The sequence below is a fragment of the Lepidochelys kempii genome, chromosome 12 (genome assembly GCF_965140265.1).
Source record: "Lepidochelys kempii isolate rLepKem1 chromosome 12, rLepKem1.hap2, whole genome shotgun sequence".
Lineage (NCBI taxonomy): Eukaryota > Metazoa > Chordata > Testudines > Cheloniidae > Lepidochelys > Lepidochelys kempii.
This window is the reverse complement of record NC_133267.1, coordinates 5,773,613-5,799,930: the sequence shown is the minus strand read 5'-3', so window position 1 is coordinate 5,799,930 and position 26,318 is coordinate 5,773,613. Positions and strand designations below refer to the sequence as shown.

At 44.7% G+C, this 26,318-nt stretch overlaps 1 protein-coding gene across 7 annotated transcripts in view; it reads left to right on the top strand.

Annotated features, from left to right (window-relative positions):
• KCTD19 (potassium channel tetramerization domain containing 19) overlaps positions 1–26,318 on the top strand; it is a 50,155-nt gene that overhangs the window by 22,099 nt on the left and 1,738 nt on the right. For 2 of the 7 annotated variants that reach the window (XM_073307297.1, XM_073307296.1), the window contains exons 5-14: positions 807–929; positions 3,835–4,057; positions 5,212–5,372; positions 7,274–7,377; positions 10,778–10,920; positions 11,739–11,822; positions 13,469–13,577; positions 14,883–15,540; positions 16,554–16,634; positions 23,796–23,950. In XM_073307297.1, the coding sequence (XP_073163398.1) occupies positions 807–929; positions 3,835–4,057; positions 5,212–5,372; positions 7,274–7,377; positions 10,778–10,920; positions 11,739–11,822; positions 13,469–13,577; positions 14,883–15,540; positions 16,554–16,634; positions 23,796–23,950 (1,841 nt within the window). Of the gene's footprint in view, positions 1–806; positions 930–3,834; positions 4,058–5,211; positions 5,373–7,273; positions 7,378–10,777; positions 10,921–11,738; positions 11,823–13,468; positions 13,578–14,882; positions 15,541–16,055; positions 16,080–16,553; positions 16,635–23,795; positions 23,951–26,318 lie in introns of those variants that run through there. The other 5 variants (XM_073307298.1, XM_073307299.1, XM_073307302.1 and 2 more) reach the window with 5 other exon arrangements.

Sequence of the window (26,318 nt, the reverse complement as noted above, 5' to 3'; positions counted from 1 at the left end):
GGGATTAAGGCATGTTCCTATATCTTTTGCTTCTGTAAATAATCCCATTAATATGCTGTGGAACATGTGGAAGAAGGACGGTGGGCCTGATTCTCGTTTACACCAAGAGCCCTTTACACTGCCAGAACAGTATAAACGGATCTTAAGGTGGGAATAAATTTCACCCCCTTTTTAAAGCCTCTTTACACTACCAAAGCAGTAGAAAGGGGTCTTACTGTATATGAGAATTAAGTTCTTTATCTCTCCAGTAGTAACAAAATAATTTTTCATTTATGAAAGGATCATCTAGCTTCAAAAGAGTTATGTACCCTTTTAAAGTGTGGCAGAAAACCACAGCTCCTCCACTGTTCCATTCTGATATTGCCACAAGTTTGCCCTGGTGTTTTTGAAGGACCTGCTGGCATCAGATTTCATCAGCCCGTGGTAAACTATGTTGAAGCATACTTCAGGAAGGATTTCTGCTTGCAGAAAAGCCCATATTTGAGTCACGTGGAACATTGCTGCAAATAAAACCAAACTGATTCCTGTGGATTGTACTACCTATCATTTTGCTATGCTTTAAAGTAAAGTGACATTTGATTTTACATCTTGATCTTCAAAAACTGTTACAAATATATTAGTTTTCAGGTATTTATTTTCAAACACCAAGGATCTCCTGGTTTACTTCTAGAATATAAAACAACTAATGAATATATTGTTGTTGGGGGGAGGGAGGGAAATGTCAACAGCCTATTGTTTTGCTAGAGTGAACATTGGACAGGTAAATGACAAAATTAACACTTTGGGTTTTGTCTTTATTTTTCAAGTAAATTTTCTTCGCTCAGAGAAGATTTTGTTGCCTGATAATTTCTCCAACATAGATGTTTTGGAAGCAGAAGTTGTAGCTTTGGGAATTCCTAACCTTACAGACGCAGTGAAGCTTTATAGGGGTAATTTGGTGTCACTTTGTTTTCAGTGTATTCTTCCATTCACTTCCTGTCTCAGCTAAGGTGTTTGAATATTGAGGTGATACATAGATTCCAAGGTCATAAGGGACCATTGTGATCATCTAGTCTGACCTCCTGTGTAACATGGACGTAGAACTTACCTCAAATAATTCCGTTTGAACTAGAGCATTTTAAAAAAAAAACAATCTTGATTTAAATTTTGCCAGGGATGGAGACTTCACCATGACCCTTGATAAGTTGTTCCAATGGTTAATTACTCTCACTGTTAAAAAAAATTTACTCCTTTCTCCCAGTCTGAATTTGTCTAGCTTCAAATTCTAGCCATTGGATCATGTTAGACCTTTCTCTGCTAGATTGAAGAGCTCATTTTGAAATATTTGTTCTCCATGTGGGTACTTATAGACTGTCATCAAGTCACCCCTTTTCCCTTTGTTAAGCTAAATAAGATTGAGCTCCTTGAGTCTGTCACTCTAAGGCATGTTTTCCAGTCCTGTAATCTTTCTCATGGCTCTTCTCTGAACCCTCTCCAAATTTATCAACATCCTTCTTGAATTGTGGACACCAGAACTGGACACAGTATTCCAGCAGCAGTCACACCAGTGCCAAATAGAGGTAATATAACCTCTCTACTCCTACTCAAGATTCCCCTGTTTATGCATTCAAGGATCTCATTAGCCCTTTTGGCCACAGAGTCACACTGGGGGCTCCTGTTCAGCTGATTACCCACCCTCCCAAAGCCAAATCCTTTTCAGTCTCTACATCCCAGGATAGATAACCCATTCCTGTAAGTATGACCTACATTCTTTATTCCTAGATGTATACATTATATTTGGCCACGTTAAAATGCATATCGCTTGAGCCCAGCTTACTAAACAATCCAGAATGCTCTGTATCAGTGACCCGTCCTCTTCATTATTTATTCCTTCCCCTATTTTTGTGTCATCTGGAAATTTTTAGTGATGATTTTGTGTTTTCTTGCAGGTTATTAATAAAAATGTTAACTAGCATTGGACACAACCTGACCCCTGCAGGACCTCACTAGAAACATACCCATTCAATGATGATTCTCCATTGACAATTACATTTTGAGATCTATCAGTTAGCTAACTTTTAATCCATTTAATCCGTGTCATATTAATTTTATATTGTTCTAATTTTCAATCAAAATGTCATGCAGTACCAAGTCAAATGCCTTACAGAAGTCTATTACATCCACACTATTACCTTTATCAACCAAATTTGTAATCTCATAAAAAAAATGAACTTAGTCTGACAAGATCTATTTTCCATAAACCCATCTTGATTGCCATTAAGTATATTACCCTTATTTAATTCTTTATTAATCAAGTCCTATATCAGATGCTCCACTGTCTTGTCTGGGATCAATGTGAGACTGACAGGCTTATAATTACCCTGGTCATCCCATTTACCCTTTTAAAATATTGGCACAACACTAGCTTTCTTCCAGTCTTCTGGAAGAAGACTTCAGTATCCCAAGACTTATTGAAAATCAAAATTAATGGGCTCAAAAATCTTGAGCTAGGGCAATTTCTGACATAACAGTTGCTGGAGACAAAAACCCCTTTGAGATGATCTCAGATGCAGAATTACAAGATAAGTAATTTTACCTTCCTTGCCTTTTGATCAGACAGCATCACTTCCCTCTTGGAATCCCTCAGTTAGTGCCCCTTGCCCATGAAATTATATTTAAACTTCTTACCCTCATCTTTATGGCCCTGAACAACTTTGCCCTGGCCTGCAACTTGGATCTGAATTCTTATTGTGTCTCTTGTTGCTCCTTTGTGTCTCTCCATTAACAGTGGCCCCTACATTCTCTTCTCCCACTACTACTTATTCCATGTTGCCCTATGCATGGATCTACTTCCCAACCCCAGTGTGTCAGGTCCCCTTATATACAGCCCTCCTAAAGACTGCCTTCTGAATTTCTCTTACAACATTAAAGATACACCTGCACCACAAATTAAGGTGTAATTGTGCCACAGGTATCACTACCCATGCAAGTTTTAATCTAGCTAGTAACAATAATAGTGAAGATGTGGTGGCATGGGTTTTAGTGTGGTCTAGCCACCAGAGTACATACCCAGAGTCCTAGCATGTAATTTCTCTGAGCCATTTAGCTGTTTAGGTATCAGAATGACAAAAGAATTTTATGGTGCCAAATTTTTGCAAAATTTGAGAGTGTACAGAGTAATGATTAGGCACCAAGCAGTCTGCTAAGTCACCAATAACAGCATGAAATAGAAACCTATTGAAATGGTTATTTAAGGCATACTGTATTTCCATCAGCATAATTAACCAGAATTTGGATGCTCCCTTCCCCACCCTCTGTTACTTCTGGCAGACCATGATGACATGTCTTTCTTTCATGAAGGAAGAAAGATTAAATGAATGCTCCCACTCGGAAAAGATGTTCCTTTTGTTTTCAGAATTTGCATTTATAACTAACTCCAGTATAGCAAAGGTTTTGTTTGCTTGTTTAAGAGCAGGCCCTGCATTTCTTAGTGACCTGCTACTTAAGGGCTCTAGGAGCATCTTGAGCAAGCACTGCTCCTTGTAGTTATGCCAAAACAGCTGGCATGTTTTTAACATTCATTTCTTATGGACAGAAAAATGTATTACATGAATATTTTGAACCCAGAGTCTTCTCAACAGATTGTATGAAGGCTGAGAGAAGGGCCAAGTGTTGCTGTAATTATTCATAGAATCATAGAATATCAGGGTTGGAAGGGACCTTCTTGGCAACAAGGGCACACACAATTAATCTTATATTATATCTCATATTAATATTAATTATATTAATCTCATATTAATATTTTGCTTGTTAGAGCACAGTCTTGATACTTTTATGTTTTTCCTTTTCATGTAGGAAATTGCTCTATGCTGACCTCTAACCTTGAAGATTCTATGAAGGGCATAGTAAACAAGATGCTGGAAGTTCAGGAAGCCGAGAGGCCTCCCTTGTATGTTATGGCATTTGGTATCTTAGTAAAATACCCTGATTCAGCACTTGGACAGCTCCATATAGAAAGTACTTTAGACAGAAACCAGCTGTACGTCTCTGGGAATGGCGTCCTCTTCCAACATGTCAAGTAGGTTTTCTTTTATAAACTAGTCTTCATTAAATTCATGAGGTTGGGTTCTTTTTCTGTTTGAGTTCTTCAGCCATACTGCATACTAACTTTGGAAGAGCAGTCCTTCAGCCTTTCATTTAATTAGTGCTGCTCCTGAAGACTGTTACTACTGTCTAATCTCCGACAGTGGGGCTCTGCACAGGCAACTGCATAAGGAACAAAGGAAAGTTACTAACAATAGCTGAAGTTCTCCAAATATACAACATGGACTTCAGTTGGCGCACATCAGGCATGAATTTGGCTCATTCATAAATTGCATATATTTGACTTAATGAGCCTAGCTGAGTATAAGTATATAGAGTGGTATGTTACACCAAGAATGAAATTTGAGCCTATTTTCCTACTGTTAACATTCAGATAAATTGCTAACACTGAATATTGTAATTTCTAAACTGCATTGAAAGTGCTAAACTCTGCTTTGTGACAAAGTGACCCTGTATGCCTAGAGAAGGGCAGACATCATTACACTAGACAGAAGGAATGACTCCCCAAGGAGCACTAAAGAGGCATTGAAATGCTTTCCAAAAAGTGTATAAATGTAAGAAACAAAAAGGATGAAAGGAGGGAGTGAAAAGTTAAAAACATACTTTTTCAAAAAAATTGTTTAATAATTTCTTTCATTTACCTGTCTTTCATTTACCTGCTGTTACCCTCCTCTCAGCATTCTGCAGTCCTCTGCTTGTATCACTGATCACTAATATTGCAGAGTAAGGAGACATCTCTTAAACTGGTTTAGGTGTCTCTACTAACAGCAACCGTTGCCAGGTCTTGGCAGATGAAAGGCCCATAAGTTCACCTTTAAATTTTTTGGACAACACATATAGTCTGTTAGGGCCTGATACTGCAGACCTGTTCTAAGGCTGGTAAGGAGCACTCATGTGAAGGTTCTAGTGAATTAGCATGATTTGTCAAGTGGAAGAAATGCAAAAGTATTCAATGGGAAAAATCTCATTGAAAGCTCAAGTATCAATAGCTGGAAAAGCTTTCTACCAGGTGTTCTTAACAATGGCTTGGCCTGAATTACTTAAAAATAAATCATGTAAAAGTATTTGGTAGTATAAAAAGTAGACAAAGATCTAGTGACCTATTCTCATTTAACTTTGGATGGATAGGAACTGGCTAGGAACTTGCCGCCTCCCGCTTACTGAAAATATGTCTGAAATCCATGAGCTCTGTGATTACTTGGACAAAAGGGACATCACATATGAACCAATGAAAGATGCTTTGAAATCATATCTGAAACAAAAGATACCTGCAGAGATGAAGGGACACAGTAAGTAAATTGATTTAAATAAGTAATTATATTGTTTTAAAATATGATGAGTGGATATTGGCTGATTAAGAATAAAGACTCAATAGTCCAGTGCTAGCTAGGAGGAAAAGGTAGGTTTCAAATTAACCAGGGTTTTATGTGACCAACAAACTCCTCATTTTCGTAAAATCTAGTATAAGCCAATAGTTTTTAAGAAGTGGCTACTGCTACCCCCCAAGCTGTATAATTATACATACAACAAAAAGCTTTAGAAGAAATGCACAGTAACTGCACTACAGTGACACTTATTTCTGAAGAGGCATTCATATTTATGTTTAGAATATAACTGCTTGCTTGAAAATTCTGTCTCTCCCCCTCAAAAGAGAGAGAATTAGTGAAAGTCCTTCATGGCACACAGCATATTTCCAGGCAGATATGCAAATAAGCCTTACATTCCAGTAAGTCTCTGTGAATTGAGTTGCTCCAATACATTTTCTGGTTAATATTAGATGTCGTACATATGAGACTAGGGGACTGATATTCAGAGTGGGCTCCTGTGGGAAATCTCTGTACCTACAAAGGACTGAATCCTACTAATTATTTTGATGGAATTTAAATCCATGATAACAGGGCTTGGTATGAAGGAGTTCAGTCATCTCTGCGGCATCTTGATGTCATCATGACATAGTGTGGTGCATAGCTTGTGTTAGAGAAATTAAATGGGAAATAATTGTAACAATCTCAAATGCCTAACAACTGAGTTGTTGTTATTATTATTTGTATAACAGTAGCAACTAGGGACCTCAGTCATGGACCGGGGCTCATTGTGCTAGATGAGGTACTCTACACACTCATTTTATTTTACATATTCCCGTTCCAGAGTTGTCTAATCTTTTCATGTTATTGTTCATGTCCCTCCAAACATCACTTCTGTGAGTTTGTGACTGCTACGTATATCTTTCAGTACTGACGGGTGCTATTGTAGGCACACAAATCTTTTCTTAATGCAGGCGCTTTTCAAATATTTTTCACCATTTTGATTTGGGTGAATATTTATTTAAACTTTCCAGCCAGCATATCACAGGACAATACGGTAACTGTCTCATGGACTATTCCTGTGACTGATTTCAATCTGAACTTTTCCAGAAAGTCATTTCCGCATTCCGATAAAATCTAGAGGCTAAATGCAGAGGCTAAATTGTGCCCAAGCTTGTGCAGGTCCACAGGAGGGAATGGAGCGCTACTTCCATTCCTAGCACTACTTCCATTCCTTGCGCACACGAAGTGAGTGAGGCTAGCCTAATGTCTCCAGAAGTAGTGGTAAAAGGAACACACAAACAGTGGTGAAGAAATAGCTTTGCTTCCCGTGCGCTCCCAGGAGTTCCCTGAGCTTAAACCCACAGTCAAGTCCAGTGAAAGCTTTCTATCAGTCGTAACTTTCAAAGCAAACTCCAGCACACCTCAGCTTTTCCCACTGCTGAATTTTGACGCTGTGTACCTTTCGGGTGCAGGTTCAACAGCATAACCAGCTTTATCTACATTGGGCAGCTAAATGCACCAGGTTGGAGAGCCCAAACAGAACCAGACTTACGTTCACAGATGCAGGCCAAGACTTTGGACTGGACTAGAGAGAAGAATACTGGCTGCAGCATGGGTGTTTGCTGTTGTACATTTGCATGCCTGGTTATTTTTTGACAATGCTTATATCTGAGCCCTGGAACCAGAATGCAAGGCCTGAGCTCTGTGTGTGTTTGCTCAGAATTCTCTACATTCATTTAGCATACTAAAGAATCCATATTATTATTATTACACTATTGTGATATCCCCTCAGTAGCTTACAACTGTCATATCCACCACCAAGTTTCATTATTATTTAAAATGACTTCCACTGTGACCTTGACATTTTGAACCTTATCCCTTAGATGACAACTGGAAAGCAGAAGTAAGAGTCTACTCCCTGCATCAGATTGTGAAAATTTATGTAGGAAGCCATTGGTATGAAACATACTTACAAACCTTGCTGAAGGTACAGTCAATAAGTATCTTTATATTGCCTTACTGTAAGTTTGCCTAAGACATTTTAGTATTGGAAAGGTGATGAGATAGCATTTGATGGGGTTGCCTGGCAACCTGGGGCAAGCAAAGTTTCATTTCTGGGCTGGGAGCTGTATGAAGGCACCATGTTTAGCCCCTTGAGGAAATAAGCACCTAGAATTATTCATGAGAGAAGAGTTCCCCTCCTGGCCAACAACACAAACAGCATTGACTGGGACTGATAGGACCTGGTTAATTCTTCTTTCATCGGGTACATGGGCTGCCAAAACCATGTATGGGGGGCGAGGCTTCCTTCCCTCAAAATTAATATTAGAAATCCATAAGAACAAATAGAAGCTCATAAGCATGCGCTTAACTTCATGGATGATCTTAAGTTCCATTGAATTCAAGTTTAGGTTAAGCACATGCTTAGGGGCTCTGCTGAATGGAGATGGACTTAAGCGCATGTGTAAAGTTCAGCAAAGCCCTTAGGCTTTTTCTTAATCAGGGCCAAAAAGAGCCAATCTAAATCTCAAAATGTGTACACAACGCTCCAGGGCGCATTTTCAGAAAGGTGGCCTGCCTTTGGTCCTACAAGAATTGCACTGAATTGTGGGTTTGTAATTCAACTGAAGGCACAAATTTGAGCAGGTGCCCGATTCTAATTTCCTGACTGCAGGAGCACTGAACTAGAAGTGTAATTTACAGACACAAATTACACCTGTAAGCAAGGAAAACAGGCCTGAGTCTGACTGAAAAGTTTCGCCCTCCACAGAGCCATTCTTGCCCTCCCTTCATCCCCATTTGTCTATGTAAAGGCAGGTAGAGAAGAAATGAGGGGGGTGGGACAAATGAGCCTCTTTTATAAAGGCAACCTTGACATCAAAGAACACACATGGGGCTCTTTCATAGGCCTTACACGTTTCCAGGTCCAGGCAGGCCGACGTGATTCTAAGAGGGGAGGTCTCTGGAAGTTCTATATTCAGAGAACCCCCGTTTTCTGGTGAGTCACCTGCTATGCACTGGCCTCAGAGGCTTTAAATGACAAGAATCAACGGTCACCCTGAGCTCATGGTTAGCGCTGAGCTTTTGTGCTGCCACAAATGCCAGAGCAAGCAGAGCAAGTCTGGATATATTGCAGAAGTAACAAGCTCAGCCTGGGAAGGGACTATCTCATGTTATAAATCAGTGGTCCCCAAACCGTGGAGTTTGGACGGGGGCCTGGAGAATGTTTCGGGGGGCACATGGTGGGACTCTGGCCAGCCCCCAGGGGTTGTGGGGAGGGAGCACCACCCACCCCAGTTCCAGCTCCAGCCACAGCTCCTCTTCACCCCCAGCCCCCTTCCAGCCCCAGCTGCACCTCCACTCCACCCCCAGGCCAGCTCTGGCCCCAGCGACACCTCCGCTCCGGCCCCATCCGCACCTTGACTCCACCTCCGGCTGAGCTCTGGCCCCACCCACAGCTCCTGTCTACCCCCTGCTCTGCTCCCAGTCCCCCTCCAGCCCCAGCCGCACCTCTGCTCCTCCCACAGACCAGCTCCACCCTAGCCGCACCTCCGCTCCTCCCACAGACCAGCTCCACCCTAGCCACACCTCCGCTCCTCCCACAGACCAGCTCCACCCTAGCCACACCTCCGCTCCTCCCACAGACCAGCTCCACCCCCAGCCACACCTCCGCTCCTCCCACAGACCAGCTCCACCCTAGCCACACCTCCGCTCCTCCCACAGACCAGCTCCACCCCTAGCCACACCTCCGCTCCTCCCACAGACCAGCTCCACCCCTAGCCACACCTCCGCTCCTCCCACAGACCAGCTCCACCCTAGCCACACCTCCGCTCCTCCCACAGACCAGCTCCACCCCTAGCCACACCTCCGCTCCTCCCACAGACCAGCTCCACCCTAGCCGCACCTCCGCTCTGCCCCCTGCTCCACCCCCAGCCACAGCTCCACTCCTCCCACAGACCAGCTCCACCCCTAGCCACACCTCCGCTCCTCCCACAGACCAGCTCCACCCCCAGCCACACCTCCGCTCTGCCCCCTGCTCCACCCCCAGCCACACCTCCGCTCCTCCCACAGACCAGCTCCACCCTAGCCACACCTCTGCTCCTCCCACAGACCAGCTCCACCCCTAGCCACACCTCCGCTCCTCCCACAGACCAGCTCCACCCCCAGCCACACCTCTGCTCCTCCCACAGACCAGCTCCACCCCTAGCCACACCTCCGCTCCTCCCACAGACCAGCTCCACCCTAGCCACACCTCCGCTCCTCCCACAGACCAGCTCCACCCTAGCCACACCTCCGCTCCTCCCACAGACCAGCTCCACCCTAGCCACACCTCCGCTCCTCCCACAGACCAGCTCCACCCTAGCCGCACCTCCGCTCCTCCCACAGACCAGCTCCACCCTAGCCACACCTCCGCTCCTCCCACAGACCAGCTCCACCCCTAGCCACACCTCCGCTCCTCCCACAGACCAGCTCCACCCCCAGCCACACCTCCGCTCCTCCCACAGACCAGCTCCACCCTAGCCACACCTCCGCTCCTCCCACAGACCAGCTCCACCCTAGCCGCACCTCCGCTCCTCCCACAGACCAGCTCCACCCTAGCCACACCTCCGCTCCTCCCACAGACCAGCTCCACCCCTAGCCACACCTCCGCTCCTCCCACAGACCAGCTCCACCCCCAGCCACACCTCCGCTCCTCCCACAGACCAGCTCCACCCTAGCCACACCTCCGCTCCTCCCACAGACCAGCTCCACCCTAGCCACACCTCCGCTCCTCCCACAGACCAGCTCCACCCTAGCCACACCTCCGCTCCTCCCACAGACCAGCTCCACCCCTAGCCACACCTCCGCTCCTCCCACAGACCAGCTCCACCCCTAGCCACACCTCCACTCCTCCCACAGACCAGCTCCACCCTAGCCGCACCTCCGCTCCTCCCACAGACCAGCTCCACCCCTAGCCACACCTCCGCTCTGCCCCCTGCTCCACCCCCAGCCACACCTCCGCTCCTCCCACAGACCAGCTCCACTCCACCACCTGCTCCATCCCCAGCCCAGCTCTGCCCTTATTCCTTCTCCCCCACCAGGCCAGCTCTGCGTCAGCCCAAGCTCCTCTACTGAGCCAACTGTGCAGTAATGGAGGAGGGGGCACAGAGAAATTCCAGTACTGGTAAGAGGGGGCGCGACAGGAAAAGTTTGGGCACCGCTGATATAAATGAACCCCATCGGCAAGCGAAGTAGCATAATGTTCTAACAACTCGCTCTACATTTAGCTACATTCAACCTTCCCTGGCTAGAAGGAGAGCTGCTTTGAAGGGGGGACACGGTGGGAAGAAAAAAGGTCTTAAAGTAACTCTGACCTCCTAAGTTACGATATATATTTATTTCTCCAGTGTCCAGAGCTCCTGTCAAACTGCAAAAAAGTTTATTGGATTACATATGGTCAGAGTCTCCTAATCCATGGAGATGGGCAAATATTTCGACACATTCTCAACTTCCTTAGACTTGGCAAGCTGTTTTTACCATCTGAATTTAAGTAAGAAAAGAGAGATCATGCGTTTTATTAGTCTTATTCCAGATATCTATAGGAAGAAAGGTATTAATATTTTATTCCACCTATAGGTTTTCTGATTTACATGGTGATTAAAGCATTAAAGCAAGATTTTTAGTTCCAGTAGTATTTGTTATCAAATTCATACAGCAACATTAGTGTGAGAAAAATTAGCATAAGGCTTTGTGAATTTAAAGAAAACCTGAGCAAAAAATTGTAGCCAATAATTTATTCACCAAATTTAGCTTCTTTTTTTTGTGTGCAAATTGACTGCAAACAGGTCATGGTTTACTTAAACTCGTTTGTTGTTCAAAATTATTTGCTGTATGATTTCTACACATAAATCTTGCTCTGTTGAGTGTTCATGAGCAGTTTCTTTTCAGTGTTAGATATTCAAAGTTTGAACTGTTTTTCTCAAAAGAGTTCACTTATTTTGGATGTCTGGAATGAAATTCTGGTTCAACTGAAGTCAATGGAAGTTTTTCCTTGACTTCAGTGGAACCACAATTTCACCTTTCATTGTTTGGGTTCCCAACTTGAGATGCCTGTATGTCATCCAAAACACAAGGCACCCGAAAGTCATAAACACTTTTGAAAGTTTTGGCCTCTATTTTTTCCATGTGTTAATATTGCATCAGTAGCAAAATAAGAAATGACTCAAGTTAGGGAGAGTGCATTTTGCACGATCACTTTGCATCGTTGATTACAGAAGATGATTTCAAAAATTGACTAGTATTTAGAAAAGATAATCTAAATGTATTTGAGAGAATTACTGTACAGTTATGTTTATTTACAATTTACAGAGAATGGTCTCTATTTTGTCAAGAAGCAGAGGAGTACAGAATTCCTTCTCTTTTTGAAGCACTTTATCAGTGCGATGGATACAGGTAAAGAAGATGCCTGTCTATTTTCTATCGTTTCATAGGCTCATAGATTCCAAGGCCATTAGAGACCATTGTGATCATCTAGTCTGACCTCCTGTATAACACAGGACATAGAACTTTCCCCAAATAATTCCTTTTGAACTAGAGCATGTTTCTTTAAAAATAAAATCACATCTTGATTTAAAATTTTCCAGGGATGGAGAATCCATCACAATGTTTAGTAAATTGTGCTAATGATTAATTACCGTCACTTAAAAAAGTACCCCTTATTTCCAGTCTGAATATGTCAACTTCAACTTCCAGCTGTTGGATCATATTACACCTTTCCCTGCTAGATTGAAGAGCCAAACATTTGTTCCCCATGTAGATATTTAGACATTGTGATCAAGTCACCCTGTAACCTTCTCTTTGTTAAAATAAATAGATTGAGCTCCTTGATTCTATCACAATGTGGCAGGTTTTCTAATCCTTTAATGATTCTCCTGGCTCTTCTCTGAACCCTCACGAAATTTATCAACATCCTTCTTGAATTGTGGACTCCAGAACTGGACACAAGATCCCAGCAGTGGCTGCATCAGTGCCAAATATAGAGGCAAAAAAACCTCTTCACTCCTACTCGAGATTCCCCTGTTTAAGTATCCAAGAATCACATTAGCCTACTGCAGTTTTCACTCCATACATCTGAAGAAGTGGGTCACAGCCCACGAAAGCTTATGCTCGAATAAATTTGTTAGTCTTTAAGGTGCCACAAGACCCCTCGTTGTTTTTGCTGAAACAGATTAACATGGCTGCCCCTCTGACAGCCATTTGCCTTTTTGGCCACATAATCACACTGGGAGCTCATATTCAGTTGAATATCCACCTGCCCCCTCCCAAACTTTTTCAGCCCCCCATCCTATAAGTATGGCCTGTATTCTTTGTTCCTAGATGTATACATTTACATTTAGCCATTTAAAAACATATTGTTTGCTTGAGTTCAGTTTACCAAGCGATCCAGATCGCTCTGCATCAGGGACCTATCCTCTTCTTTTTTACCATTTCCCCAGTTTTTGTATCATCTGCAAACTTTATCAGTGATGATTTTATGTTTTCTTTCAGGTCATTGCTAAATATGTTAAATAGCATAGGGCCAGGAACCAGTCCCTGCAGGATCCCATTAGAAACAGACCAGCTCAGTGACAATTCCCTGTTTACAATTACATTTTGAGACCTATCAGTTAGTCAGTTTTTAATCCAGTTAATGTGTGCCACATTAATTTTGTATTGTTCTAGTTTTTAAATAAAAATGAACTATTAAGTCAAAGGCCTTACAGAAGTCTAAGGATATTACATCAACACTATTATCTTTATCAACCAAATATGTAATCTCATCCAAAAAAATATATCAAGTTAGTTTGACAGGATCTATTTTAGAGTAACCCGTGTCAATTGGCATTAATTATATACTCCACCTTTAATTCTTTATTAATCAAGTCCCATATCAGCCACTCCATTATCTTGTCTAATAATTCCCCAATAATTAAAATTCATATAAAACTAATTTTAACATTCACCAGAATGCACACACAACCCAACAACCTTAGGCTGTCCCTGGAAAAAAATTCAAAGGTTCACAAATGTAGAAAAACTGAAAAATATTCATTTTACAGATTGTGGGTCAAAAAACATGAAACTTACGATGAAGCTTCTTTTCCATTTAGAAGATTAAATATTGTGACTTGGGATAAGGAGCGTGAGTTCAGCAAAGACCCAAAAGAAGTAAGATTTTTTTCAGAAATACCTCAAAACAATAAGTTTTAAAAAACAGTTCAGACCTGAATGTTTAAATTGTCCAGTTGCAGCTTGGGACAAGTTGTCTTAACTCTTACTGCAAAATTATCAACAAAAATGAAAGTTCTGAAACTTCTACGTAAAGAGGAAATCTTTCTTCCAAAAGTGCAATAATTTCTAAGAATCTACTCACATCAAGATGCCAGTAGCAGTTCAGAAAAAATAATGACTTTTTTAATAGAACCAGGAGTGTTGGAACAATTTGTATAGTGGGGGTGCTGAGAGCCATTGAACCAAACTGTAAACCCTGGATATGATGGAAACCACTTCAAGCCAGGCGGTACGGCAGGACCCCCAGTCTCTCGGGTCCCAACACCTATGTATAGAACAACAGGTTTTTGAGCATCAAGAGATACAGATTCAGGGTAAAACAGCTGAAGGTATTTTCTTTAAATATTACAGAAAAATGAGAAGATTCCATCTATAAAAGGAGAAAGAAAATCTCAGTCATTTGCAGCTAATTGTAGTTTAGTTTGTTTGGATAGTTTTTTAGTGTTCAGGTTTAGATAGCTTCTGTGCCATTGTCATTTTGAGTTCCCAGAGCAATTTGTGCTTCTTTTCTGGAGTAAACATGGCTGATCAAGACCTGTCCAGTTTGCCCCAGGGAAGGCCACTCCCTGTCTCAGTGTTCTCTGTGCTAGGTTTTTACCCATAAGAACAGGCACACTTGCCCTACTCCACATTCAGGCAGAGAAGATTTGAACCTGGGGTTCCCATCTCCTGGGTGATTGCTCTAACTAATGGGCAAAAGGGTGGCACTTCCTCCACCTGTGTCTGTTTTATGCAGGGTCTCATTTGGTAGGCATGCTCTGAGCATGCCTACTGGACTGGGCTCCACAGGTGAGATAGGCAGGGGAACGCCTAGTTGGAGAATTCCACTGGGCCTTTGGCATGAGTTGCCTAAAGTGGCAGTTAGGCACCCAAATCCCCTTGTGGATCTAGCCCACAATGCCTAAGTACCTCTGTGGGTTTAGCCCCATGTGGTTATAGCTCTGGTAGCATGGGCAAGGTTCAGTGTGCGGCCTCTGCAAGGTCTAGATGGACAAGTGCTCAGAATGACCAGTTCTCAGCTCCTGCTGCCTCACAAGTTTATGCCAATACAACTTAGACCACAAAATGGCCCTGTTTATGCAGTGCTAAAATCTAAGCGATCAGGTAAGGCAAAACTTACCGTGCCTTTGGGACAAATAAGAAGAGTCATTTAAAAATAACCGCTTTCCACTCCCTTTTCAGGAACATTCCTACACTGCTGTGGATTTCAGTAACTGGTGTGTTAATACCTGGAGTAAAATAAAAGACATGCAGGATAGCAAAGGAGAGAATGAGAAGTATACCAGAATGATTTCACAGACCAGAGGGACAAAACGAAGGAATAAATCTGGAGGATATCATCAGTCTACAGACATCGGGGAAAATTCCAGCTATTGTAAACATTCAGCAAGCCCTCCAAGGAAGAAAGGGGAAAGAGGCAATTTAGCAAAAAAATCAGAAAATAGAAACTCATCCACTCCCATTCAGAAATTAATTTCCCTGGTAAAGGAATGGGATATGGTAAACTCCAAAAGATGTGAATTCCGGCATGTGACAATATCCAGCAGTAACCTTGCAGATAATGTATTTTGTCATAAAACACTTGAAAATGGGGGTGACATCAAAGATCCTGCTGACAGATCTCCTGCGAAAATAAGTCATGGAGTTCAGGAAAATGACCAGACTATTCCAGCTGCATTCAGTGCCGAAGAGAAACATTCGGAGCAACACGCATCCAAACAGAATTTGCCAGTTACCCTACCTGCTGAAAAACACAGATTCAGCACCATAAGGGAGACTTACCCAATGGAAAAAATGGCAGCATTCAAAGAGTGGAGGGGCCGGGAGCAAACAGAAAAAGGTAAGTGTCATGTGCTCATTACTTTAACAATGGCAGGAGAAATTAATGAGTAAACGTGATGCTTAAAGAAACCAGAAATGTCTGGTGATACTGATTAACAAAAAAGAAATGTCAGGATGAAAGAATCTCACCTCTTCCTCTTGTTCTTCCACAAACCAGAGGGGTTCCCACTGCAGTTAGGGGCAGCACCTGGATGACTAAATTCACCCCGTACATAGCTCTAGTCCTATGCCACTTGAGGCCCACTTCAGATTCCAAACTCGGGGCAGATCTACACTTAAAACTGTCCTGCTGTAGCACTTCAGGGAAAACATTACCCATGCTGACAGGAGGGTTTCTCCCATGGGCGTAGTTACTCCACTCCCCTGAGAGGCGGTAGCTCTGTCGATGGAAGAAGCCCTCCCACTGGCATAGTGCTGTCTACGCTGGGGGTTAGCTTGGTTTAACTGCATTGCTCAGCAGGGTAGATTTTTCACACTCCTGAATGACATAGTTATACTAACCTAATTTCCTAGTGTAGACCTGGCCAAGGGTTTGAGTGCAACTGAAGTGATGCCTGCCCCTTGTGCTGATCCACAACATGTAAACTAATGCAGATTGCTCAGAAGGGGTGTGAAGGTGGTGAAGAGCAAGTTTCCTTTTCCTTCAGAAAAGAGATTCCCTACCAGGTATTAATTATGATTTATTTGTATTACTTTATTGTGTGCCAGATTTTAGCCCTTGTTGCAGGGATATAAGCATCAAAGCGCCTGATGTCGCACTGTGCTCAGCATCTGCTGCGGTATGTTGTGCACCCTGGACTCCTCAGCACCTTGCTGGAGTGAGGCCTGGGCCTGAAGTTCACAAGCCTGGGGAAAACAATAATTAATGTGTCTAGGGAAATGCAACATGGGAGGATGCACCTGGGCAGCAAGATGTAAAAAAGATTTGAGACGAACCGGAGATTAAAAGGAAGGAGCTGTGCGAAAAAGACCCTATTTCTTATTTGTGTCACGATTTTCCCTCTCTAACAGATCCTCACCCAACCCCTCCCTGGCTGAAGCAGCTTATAACTAGCAAGTTCAGCGTGGGGATGAGCAGTAGCACTTGCCCAGGTACCATGTCCTCTTCTTAAGTAGCTACTTTCAAATTATTGTTAGTTATTGAGAGCTGTCAATCAATGTACACACCACTGTGTAAAACATAGAGAAAGACATAGGTCCTTCCCCAAGGAGCTTAATATAAGAACCAATGCTGCAAGACACTACCGCCCAGATTCACAAAGGGACGTAGGCATCGGGATGCTGAGTGTCACAATGCCTAACTTTTAGGCGCCTAGCAAATCACACAATAACACTGTAATCCACAAAGCCTGAGTTTGGTGCCCAGGCTCCCTATACAGTGGATGAGGAGAGGGATGGGATCTACAAAAGCCAGCATGTTAGGCGGGAAACTGCCTAACCTAGCCAATGGGAGATGCCTATGAGAGATGTGTTCTAAGCCCTGCCCCTCTCACGGAGCTAGGTGCCTAAATCTGGGCTGCAGGGGGGCACCTAGCTCTGCTAATGATTCATGAACTGTGGTAAGGCAGATGCTCCTCCACCTAATTAATGTGAGGGGCCTGATCAAGTAGGCATGCTCAGAGGCCGCCTAGATCTACACAAAAGAACTGGGGAAGAAGGAAGCAGGAGCAGGTCTCTTATGATCTTTAGCCCAGTGGCCAGAGCACCACCAGGACATGAGGGATCACTTGTTCAAGCCCCTCTACTGCCTGATGAGAAGGGATTTGAATGTGTGTGTGGTCAGAGGCAGAAACATAGATGCCTAGGTGCCAAGTGAGTTTGTGTGTCTACAGAGGTAGGTGGCTGTCAAGCGGGCGTTCTGTGGATTGCAATGGAGCCTAAAAATGGGATGTTTTTCTAAATCCGACCCTAAGCTTCTCTTGTGAGGGGCTGAGTAACCTCAGTTCCTCTTGACTCCATTGGCATTGAGGACACTCAGTTCCCCAGGGAAATGTTCAGCAATTCATAGGGGCCAGACAGAGAGAACAATTCAGACACATCCACCAGATGACTCTAGAGTGGGCTAATCTGAAAGTGATTCTTTGAGTGGCTCTGCTTATTCACACTTATGGTAATGTGCCGCCCAGTGATGCCTAGCAGCAGAAACACCTCGGAGCAGTGGCCGTTAGAGCAAACGCATGTGCTGTCCTACCTGTCCCCTCGGAGTTTTGGAATGTCCTGAGGGAAAGGCTCTATAAGGGGGCACAGCGCCTTCTACCAGCTCAGTTCCTTCCAAGTGTTGCACCAGATGGAAGTGAAGCACTCCAGTCCATATGGATGAATCAGATAATTAATTTATTTTCCCCCCAAATCACATACTAATGTGTGTTACATACTTTGGATGCTGGAAGGGTTCTAGCAGATTATTTAAATAGAGCCACAAGGTTTTGGAAGTTCATCTACGTCGGTTGTTTCTTAGGCTAAGAATCCTGTGGGTCTTCATGTATCTGTGCAGCGTATTTACAGATGGGTTAGATAATGTATCATTGAATGTTACAAGTTGGTGACAGTTCCTGAGCCTACTGTTGTAAGATATTATTCGGCTCTTGCTTACCTTAAACATGGTCTTACTGGGGGAGTCTGTAAGACTGACTTGGAAGTCGATCCATTACCAAACATTATGCTTTGGATTTGGCTTCAAGAGCCGATGCCAAATTAGGTAGAATGGTTTGTCAGTCTTTATTTAATTACAACTCTGCTTTCTCTTTCTGAGTTTTTCAGCCCTGCTTGTCAACTTACCCGTAAGTGGGAATATGCAGACCCACGCAAAGAAGAGGTGGTTACTTGCTTGTAAATGGAATTCTTTCTTCCGCCACCTTTCCCCTCTTTCTCAGAGTCCTATTATGATTTGTAGCGGGGAAGGAACTGAGGGGGTAGAGCTCTCTTTCTCACAACTTTTGGACACCCTGAAGGGAGGAATGGGAAGGGGTGCACATGTGCTCCAATGGCCACTGTTGGAGAAGGTTCTACCACTAGGCTGCGCTAGGCAGCGCATTACCATTACTATGACTTCGCAGTGCTTGCAGAGAACTCTGGTTACAAGTAAGCATTCTTCATTTGTGTACAGCTGCCTGTTGGTTGTACCGGCATGCTTCTTTTGGTGTCACGCATTTCTCAGTTTGGTGGATGATTGCTTAAGTGCTCCGCAGAAGATGTGCTTTAAGGAGGGATTTGAGTGGTCACTGGGAACTCTGTGTGATGATGGTGTGATGAAGGTGTGAAGATATGAGTGGGAGAAGGACACAAAAGGGCTTTTTGGAGGTGGCTTGGGACAAACGTAGTCACTGGAAGCAGGAGGCTGAGAAACTGTTACTGAGGGAAGAAGAGTGGTGGAGAGGTTTACAGGTGAGGACAAGGTCCGGGAACTTGAGGCAGAGGAGAAGCCAGTGAAGGGAACTGGGATTGTTTAGTCTACGGAAGAGAAGAATGAGGGGGGATTTGATAGCTGCTTTTAACTACCTGAAAGGTGGATCCAAAGAGGATGGATCTAGACTATTCTCAGTGATAGCAGATGATAGGACAAGGAGTAATGGTCTCAAGTTGCAGTGGGGGAGGTTTAGGTTGGATATTAGGAAAAACTTTTTCACTAGGAGGGTGGTGAAACACTGGAATGCGTTACCTAGGGAGGTGGTGGAATCTCCTTCCTTAGATATTTTTAAGGTCAGGCTTGACAAAGCTCTGGCTGGGATGATTTAGTTGGGATTGGTCCTGCTCTGGGCAGGGGGTTGGACTAGATGGCCTCCAGAGGTCCCTTCCAACTCTGTTATTCTATGATTCTATGATCTGAAGCAAGAAGGGGGCAATGTGATCAGAAAGGTGGGAGAGACGATGATTTTGGTGACAGCACTTTGGTAGCATGATGTAACAACAGCAAGTTGTGCAGGAGAGTTGTTCACAGTGAGACAAAGAGAGCTGAATTCATCACTATTGATTTCAGTGGACTCGCAATTGGGAAGAATTTGGCCCAGTGAAATTAATTCACGGATATTAATTTCCCTGCTCCTCCTCCATTACAGACACTGGGTAATTCTGACCTCAGTTGCTGAGGTGTAAATCCAGAGTAGCTCCACTAAAGTCAATAGTTACTTCACATTTTCACCTGTGTAGCTGAAAACAGAATCTGGTTTCCTGTGCTTAAAAACACTTACTCGTCTTCCTGTCTGATACAGTTGGAATCTCAGTAACATATTATTGTCTCCGGAAAGAAATTGGACCAATTACTTTAATAACACTCAATGACTACTCTATGCAAACCACTCCACCTCGGCCAGTGTCCATGCAGTGTCCATGCATGGGTGTATGGTTGCTGCCTAATTAGAGTCCCAGACACCTTGTATACCTGGGAGCTCTTCTGATCTTCCAACCAGCCCATTCATCCCACAAGCATTCCAGGAGGGAGGGGGAGGGGGGAAAGCCACTTCACAGGTATTCAAAGGGGGAGAGGAGACAAAATGGGGGGGAGGTGTAACAGACCTTTTGAGCGTACAGGTTATACATAGCATAGTCATACAGAGCATACAGATCACTGCTGCTTCTACAACACTAAAAGAAAAGGAGTACTTGTGGCACCTTAGAGACTAACAAGTACTCCTTTTCTTTTTGCGAATACAGACTAACACGGCTGTTCCTCTGAAACCTGTCATTCTACAACACTGACGTTCTGTGTGGAAGTTGGGAGCGTGATGAAAATACAATGGGAGTGCAATTCTAGTCCTCGTTCAGGGGACTGCGAAGGGTTGGTCCCAGGGCTTTTTGAGCAGAGGCAGAGGATCTGACTGAGTCTTCTTCAAAGTTTTGTGAAGATACTAGTACAATTCCTTTTAAGTATTGGAGTTATTTTATTCATTAGGCTTTGTCTGTAGTACATGCCTAGCACTGTACAGAACTAATCAGGGTACAAGACCAGCTCAGAGGAATTTATTTTCACAACAAAATTGAAAAGACTCTATGATTTGTATGCTTCTGAGTTTCAGATGCAGGGCATTACAGTAAGCCCAGAGCACACAATCATTAGTCTTGTGCTAGTCTGAATTGAGATAGGCTCAGCTGATGCCAGGCTGTAGTGAGAACATTTTGCAAGTCTCTGCTTGCCATGAGCTACTCCTGGGGAAAGACTGGAAGAGCTAAAGCTGAGGTTTTCAAAGGCACCTAGTGGAGCTGAGGAGAGTGGAGCAGGGCCTAAATGGGGTTCACCTGATCTCAGTTCAGTTTCTGTCTTAGCTGCAAGCTTACCGCATGGCCCTGCACAAGTCACAAAATGAACCCTGTGCCTTGTACAAAGGGGATGCTAGCACTGCCTACCTCCTGGGGGTGGTGTAAAGGTAAAATGTGTTAATGATTGCAAAGTGTTCCAGTACAATGGTGAGGAAGCCCATATGATTACCTCAATAGCTAGAACTCTTTTAGGCTCCTTTGAACATCCCAGGCTAAATCTGTTTGGGCTTGGTTAAGCAACGACTAAGGGAGCACATGCTAACCATCACTAAGTATTTCCAGGATTTCAATACCAAGGAGGGAGAGAATATTTGTGGTTTTGTACCTTCAGTTTGTAAGCTCCTTGGTGCAGGGACTGCCATCTGTCATTTATAATATGGTTGTTCTGCGCCTTGCACCAGACTGGTAGACTCTAGGTGCTACTGCAGTATAAATGTTTAATAATAATTCCTTAATAATAAAGGGGTACAGCTAGAAGTAAGGGGGCGAAAATGCTGTGCCCCTCATTTGCTGTGAATAGATGTGCTAATCCTGTTAGAAGTTTTGCAGGTTTTATTGTTTGAAAATCCACATATTTTTTATCCCCAGAAACAACCGCCAATGACCAAACCAACATGGTAACCAAAGAATTTAATAATGTAGGATTCATCCTTAAAGTCGAACATCCTCCAGTTGTAGGCAGTGATGGATCTTGCACTTGGCATGAAGAGAGTGTTGTTTACAGTGCTGGCATCAAACCGGCTAATGCAAACACTCAACCAGTGGCTAGAGGTAACATTGAAAAGAACTGGAAATCTGGCAGCTTATTTAGCGTTTCGATGGTGCCACAAGGCTTTTTGTGTGACAACAAATGCCTCTGATACCTTTTCCTGGTCTATAGTATGAGGAGCTAAGTACCAAACTTCTTGGTAGCACTTTTATAACTATTCTTGTTTAATTTTTGCGCTGGCATGAAGGCCAACAAGTTTATATCATTAGTAGAGGGAAGACAAGACGAGATGACAGTAGATTACCAAAATATCATAAATCCCTAACAAACTATAGACGTGTGTAGTCACAGTTGGTTAGAATAAATCAGTCCTAGCACTTACAGTACACGCCGAGTTCTAACTGACTTCCCCAAAGGGCAAGTGTGACGGGTTCCCTGCGGGGTGTCACCTGGAACTGGGGTACCACTGAGCCCTCTCACTTACCAGCCTGGGCTCCCTCTCACACTGTGCTGCTGTGACAAGCTGTAGACCACTTCCGGTCCTACACTCCCACCAGCATTTACACAGGTGGGGACACACCCAGCTGAGGTTACATGCAGGCTCCAACCAGCTGCTGTATGAACCAGCAATAGAGAGGCTGCAGCCAAGATAAGACCCAGCTCCCCAGGCACGCACCCCCCACTGAGTATAAACCCAAAATTATACCGTGTTGCACTGCACAGGGATCTGTACAATGCAAGCTCATAAATGGTTCACCTCTCCCTCAATATGTTAACCAAGCTGAGATTTTTCCCCGAACACTTCACTTAAAGGCGTGCTGGTTTAGATAAACCAAAAAACAAGTTCATTAACTACAAAAGATAGATTTTAAGTGATTATAAGTGATAGCAAACAGTCCAAAGCAGATTACCTATAAATAAACAAAATTGCAAACTAAGCCTAAAATACTAGAAAGATTGGATATGAATTAGCAATTTCTCACTCTGGCTGATGATACAAGCAGTTCACCAGGTTTCCATACATAGGCTAGAAATCCTTCTAGCCTGGGACCAGCACTTCCCCCAGTTCAGTCTTTGTTCCTCAGGTGTTTCCAGGAGTTCTCTTGTGTGGGGAGTGAGGCCACTAGATGATGTCACACTCCACCTTATATAGCTTTAACATAGGGCGGGAACCCTTTGTTCCAAAAACAGTTCCCAGCCTAGAAAAATACAGGTACTCAAAATGGAGTTCAGTACCATGTGGTCTGGTCACATGCCCTTGCTGAGACATAGGAGCCATTACTTAGAGGCTGGTTGAAACCTTTGCAGTAAGACAAAGCTTTTCTACAGCCCATTGTCTTTGCTGATGAGCCATCAGCACTGTCTAGCTTCATCAGTGTCATACCTGAAAGGCTGGCTGTCGGTGTTTCCAGAGTAAGCACATTTGAAATACAGATCCATAGTCAATATTCATAACTTCAGATACAAAAATTATATATCTTCAGCAAATCATACCTTTTCCAATAACACCTTACATGACCCATCTTGTAAAAAATGCATCATAATTATACCATAATCATGTCATATCATCATAATATTACTGTGACGAATATGGGGTGTAGCTAGAGCCTGCTCCTGCAGTACAAACTACAGGTAAATTTGTAGATTGAGTCCCCACTGGTAGTGCCTGGCGACTAATAAGCCAATCACTAATCTCTTCGTTGCAGCTACAATGTGCTCTTTATTCCTTGTGAGAAGTCCAGAGGGGCCAGCTCTGGGGCCAGGCCCCCCCCACCCATACACACACACACCATGATAGACCTCTCCAGGTATGTGTACACCCACAGAGCTGCTTTCTTTGGCAGATCCCTGCAGCTACGTTGCTGTAGTTGCTGTTGTAGGGGCCCAACCCTGTATCAGTCTCAGTGAAATGGACAGAGTGGCAATTCAGTTCCTATTGGAAAACGTTTTTTTAGAGACGTTCTGCTGTGCCAGAGGCTTTACTGCTTGAAATGTACTGATGCTGTTTGTAGCTAATCCCAGTGGCCTTGTCACGCTCCCCAACACTTCAGCAGGCAAAGCTGGAAATATTTTTAGCAATTAGAAAAAGCCAGGGTAGAATCCTGAAATCCTTGGTCAGTTTTTACTCTGCAACGTCCATTGACCCTGGATCAGAACATGGCGTGTTACAGGATTCTGTTGCACCCATGACAATGGAGACAGGTGGCTCAGTGGCCGGCTAAATGAAAAGGGCTGGTACGCTGAAATAGGGTGTCTAATTCTGTATGTTGTGTTTGACACTCTCCTTGTAGATATAGTTTTCCTAAGTTTTGCTTTGGCACGGGAAGAGATATTTTATGCCAGGAAGTGCCATTGTTTTCTGACTGACATCATCCTGAATTCCATCAGGCAGAAGGATGCCAGAGAGATCACAGCCAAAGTTGTGAGGCTTGTGCACAAGCTTTGGGTAGGTATGATTTCCTATCAATGCTGAAGCTGGGCCAGGGTATCGAGGTGCCTACTGCGTCTTTCTGCGCCTACATCCGTCACTTAGGTGCCACTGACATTTAATCAAAGGTGCCTAAGTCCCCATGGCACCTACGTTTCTGCCAGTCAGCTTTGCAAAGCTGCCTAAGTAGTGATGCTGCCCCGCAGCTAAGAGCCTAGCTCACGTCACAGCCCCAGAGGCGCTGAAGGAGGAGTCGCAATCTAGGCAGGGGGACACTTAGCTTGCCACTGGGGCATGATCCCATAGGTGTGCTTTAAGTACACCGGACACCTGATACCTCCCTGCCCCACATCAGGCCACCAAGAGGTGGAAGGAGCAGCAGAGTGCCTACATAAAAGCTAGCCAGAGGCACAGGGAAAGGTAGGGTGAGGGTCAGCATTATCAAGCATGAGTAGGAGAGAGATATTTGGCTGCTAGGACTTGGGCTACTTAAGTGGCTGAGCTGGCTTAGGTGCTTAACTCCAGGAGAGAGGGGTCCCGACTGTGAATCATGAGCCAGAGGAAGAAAATCCTTCCTTAGGCTTGTGGAGCAAAGGAGAAGAGTAGAGAACCAGTGTCCAAGGCAGCTCGCTCCCCTGGGCCAGAGGAGAGAGGAGATGCAAGGAATCACAAAGGCAAATTTCCCAGTGGAAGCAGTGAGTGCAGAAGCTCAAACTGCCAGCAAGAGACAGGGCATCTGGGGCTAGATCCACAGAGGGACCTCGGCACCTAACTGTCACTTTAGGTAGCTGAGGCCACCATTCCTGAGTGCCTCAAAAGTCCTGCTTAGATGCTGCCTAGCCCCGTAAGCACCTAAGTGACTGCTGGTTAAGGCCCCGAGGTGGCTACATGCCAACCCATGTGCATGCACAAAGCCACCAATGTCCTAACACCACCAAACTGCTCAGCGCCCTAGTGCACACCTAACCCCTGGCTGGATTCTCAGCCTGGGTGTTCCCCTCCCTGGCTCACCCGTGGGGCTTCATCAGGTGGGCGTGTTTTAGGCTGCACAAAAGCCTGCTGGAGGCAAGCACATTGGGACTTTGGGGGCAGCTGTATGGCCCAGAATACCCACCAGTGCAATGGTTAGGGCCCGCAGCTATGATCGGTTTTCAACTTCCTGCTCTGGCTGTGTTAGAGCAGTGACTGGCAGCCACATGCCCCGCCTCCCAGATGCGTGCTCTGCACCTGAGGCTTTGGTGCTCTCCTATTGAAGCCATTCCACTTTGTATAAATAATTAACTAGTGGGTGGGCCAGAGTGAGGGTGACGCTGTAGCCTGGTGGGCAGGGCACGTGGCTGGGGTGTGAGAGACCTAAAGTCAAGTCCCAGCACCAGTGCAGGGATTTGAACATGGGCTTCTCCATGCCTGCTGAGTGCCCTGCTCACTGGGCTACTGGCTGCAATGGGCTGTGTGGTGGATGCGGGTCTCTGACTCCAGGAGCGGGCTCGGCAATGAATCCTGTGGAGGGAGATGCCCAGCTACCTTTAAGGGGCAGAGGGGTTAGGATTCCTGCTCAGTGAGCTGGCTTCGTGAATTGCTTTCGTAGGATATGTTTAACCCTGCAGTTATTCACCCGCAGCTGGCCCACGCTTGGGCTGCGGGGCTGTTTAATTGCAGTGTAGCCCTTCAGGCCCAGGCTGGAGCCCGGGGTCTAGGACCCTGCAAGGTGGGATGGTCCCAGGGCTTGGGCTATGCTCCAGCCCAAAAGTCTACACTGCAGTTAAACAGCCCCTTAGCCTGAGTCAGCTGGCGTGGGCCAGCCGCGGGTGTCTAATTGCAGTGTAGACAGACCCTTAGGCACCTCACTCTCCCCATGTGCATTGTAGGGAGTCTGGGAATAACACTGCATGGCAAGGAGACGAAGTCTCTCTGTGGCTCTAGCCCTAGGCTACCACACCTTGCTGGTCAAGGCAGGCCCTGGTGAGAGGCAGTCGCATAGCTCCACCTCTAGACATGAGGGTTCGCTGTGGGCTGGCCAGGTGTCTGTGGCTGGACACGTCATCGTGAGTAAATCTGTTACTCGTACCTGTCTGTTTCTTATATCACTGAGTGAACCATGTCATCTAGGGCTGGGGTGAGCAAAGAGCGACCACCTGCCTCCTGCACTTTCCTGCAGTCTGTGCGGCTCTGTGAGCTGGGTTGGAAGCAGCTTCTTTTCAATGGCCAGTGTGTAAAAAGTGTTTCCTGTCAGACTGTGGAAGCCGAGTTGCTTCTCACAAGTCAGATCTAAGAATATAGCAAATCTGCCACTCTGGGAGCAATGCGTTTTCTCTCCCGGTCCTGTATACATCAGTATTACTGGGGGCTACCCGGTCTGGATGCAGCTCTGCACATGAATAAGCCC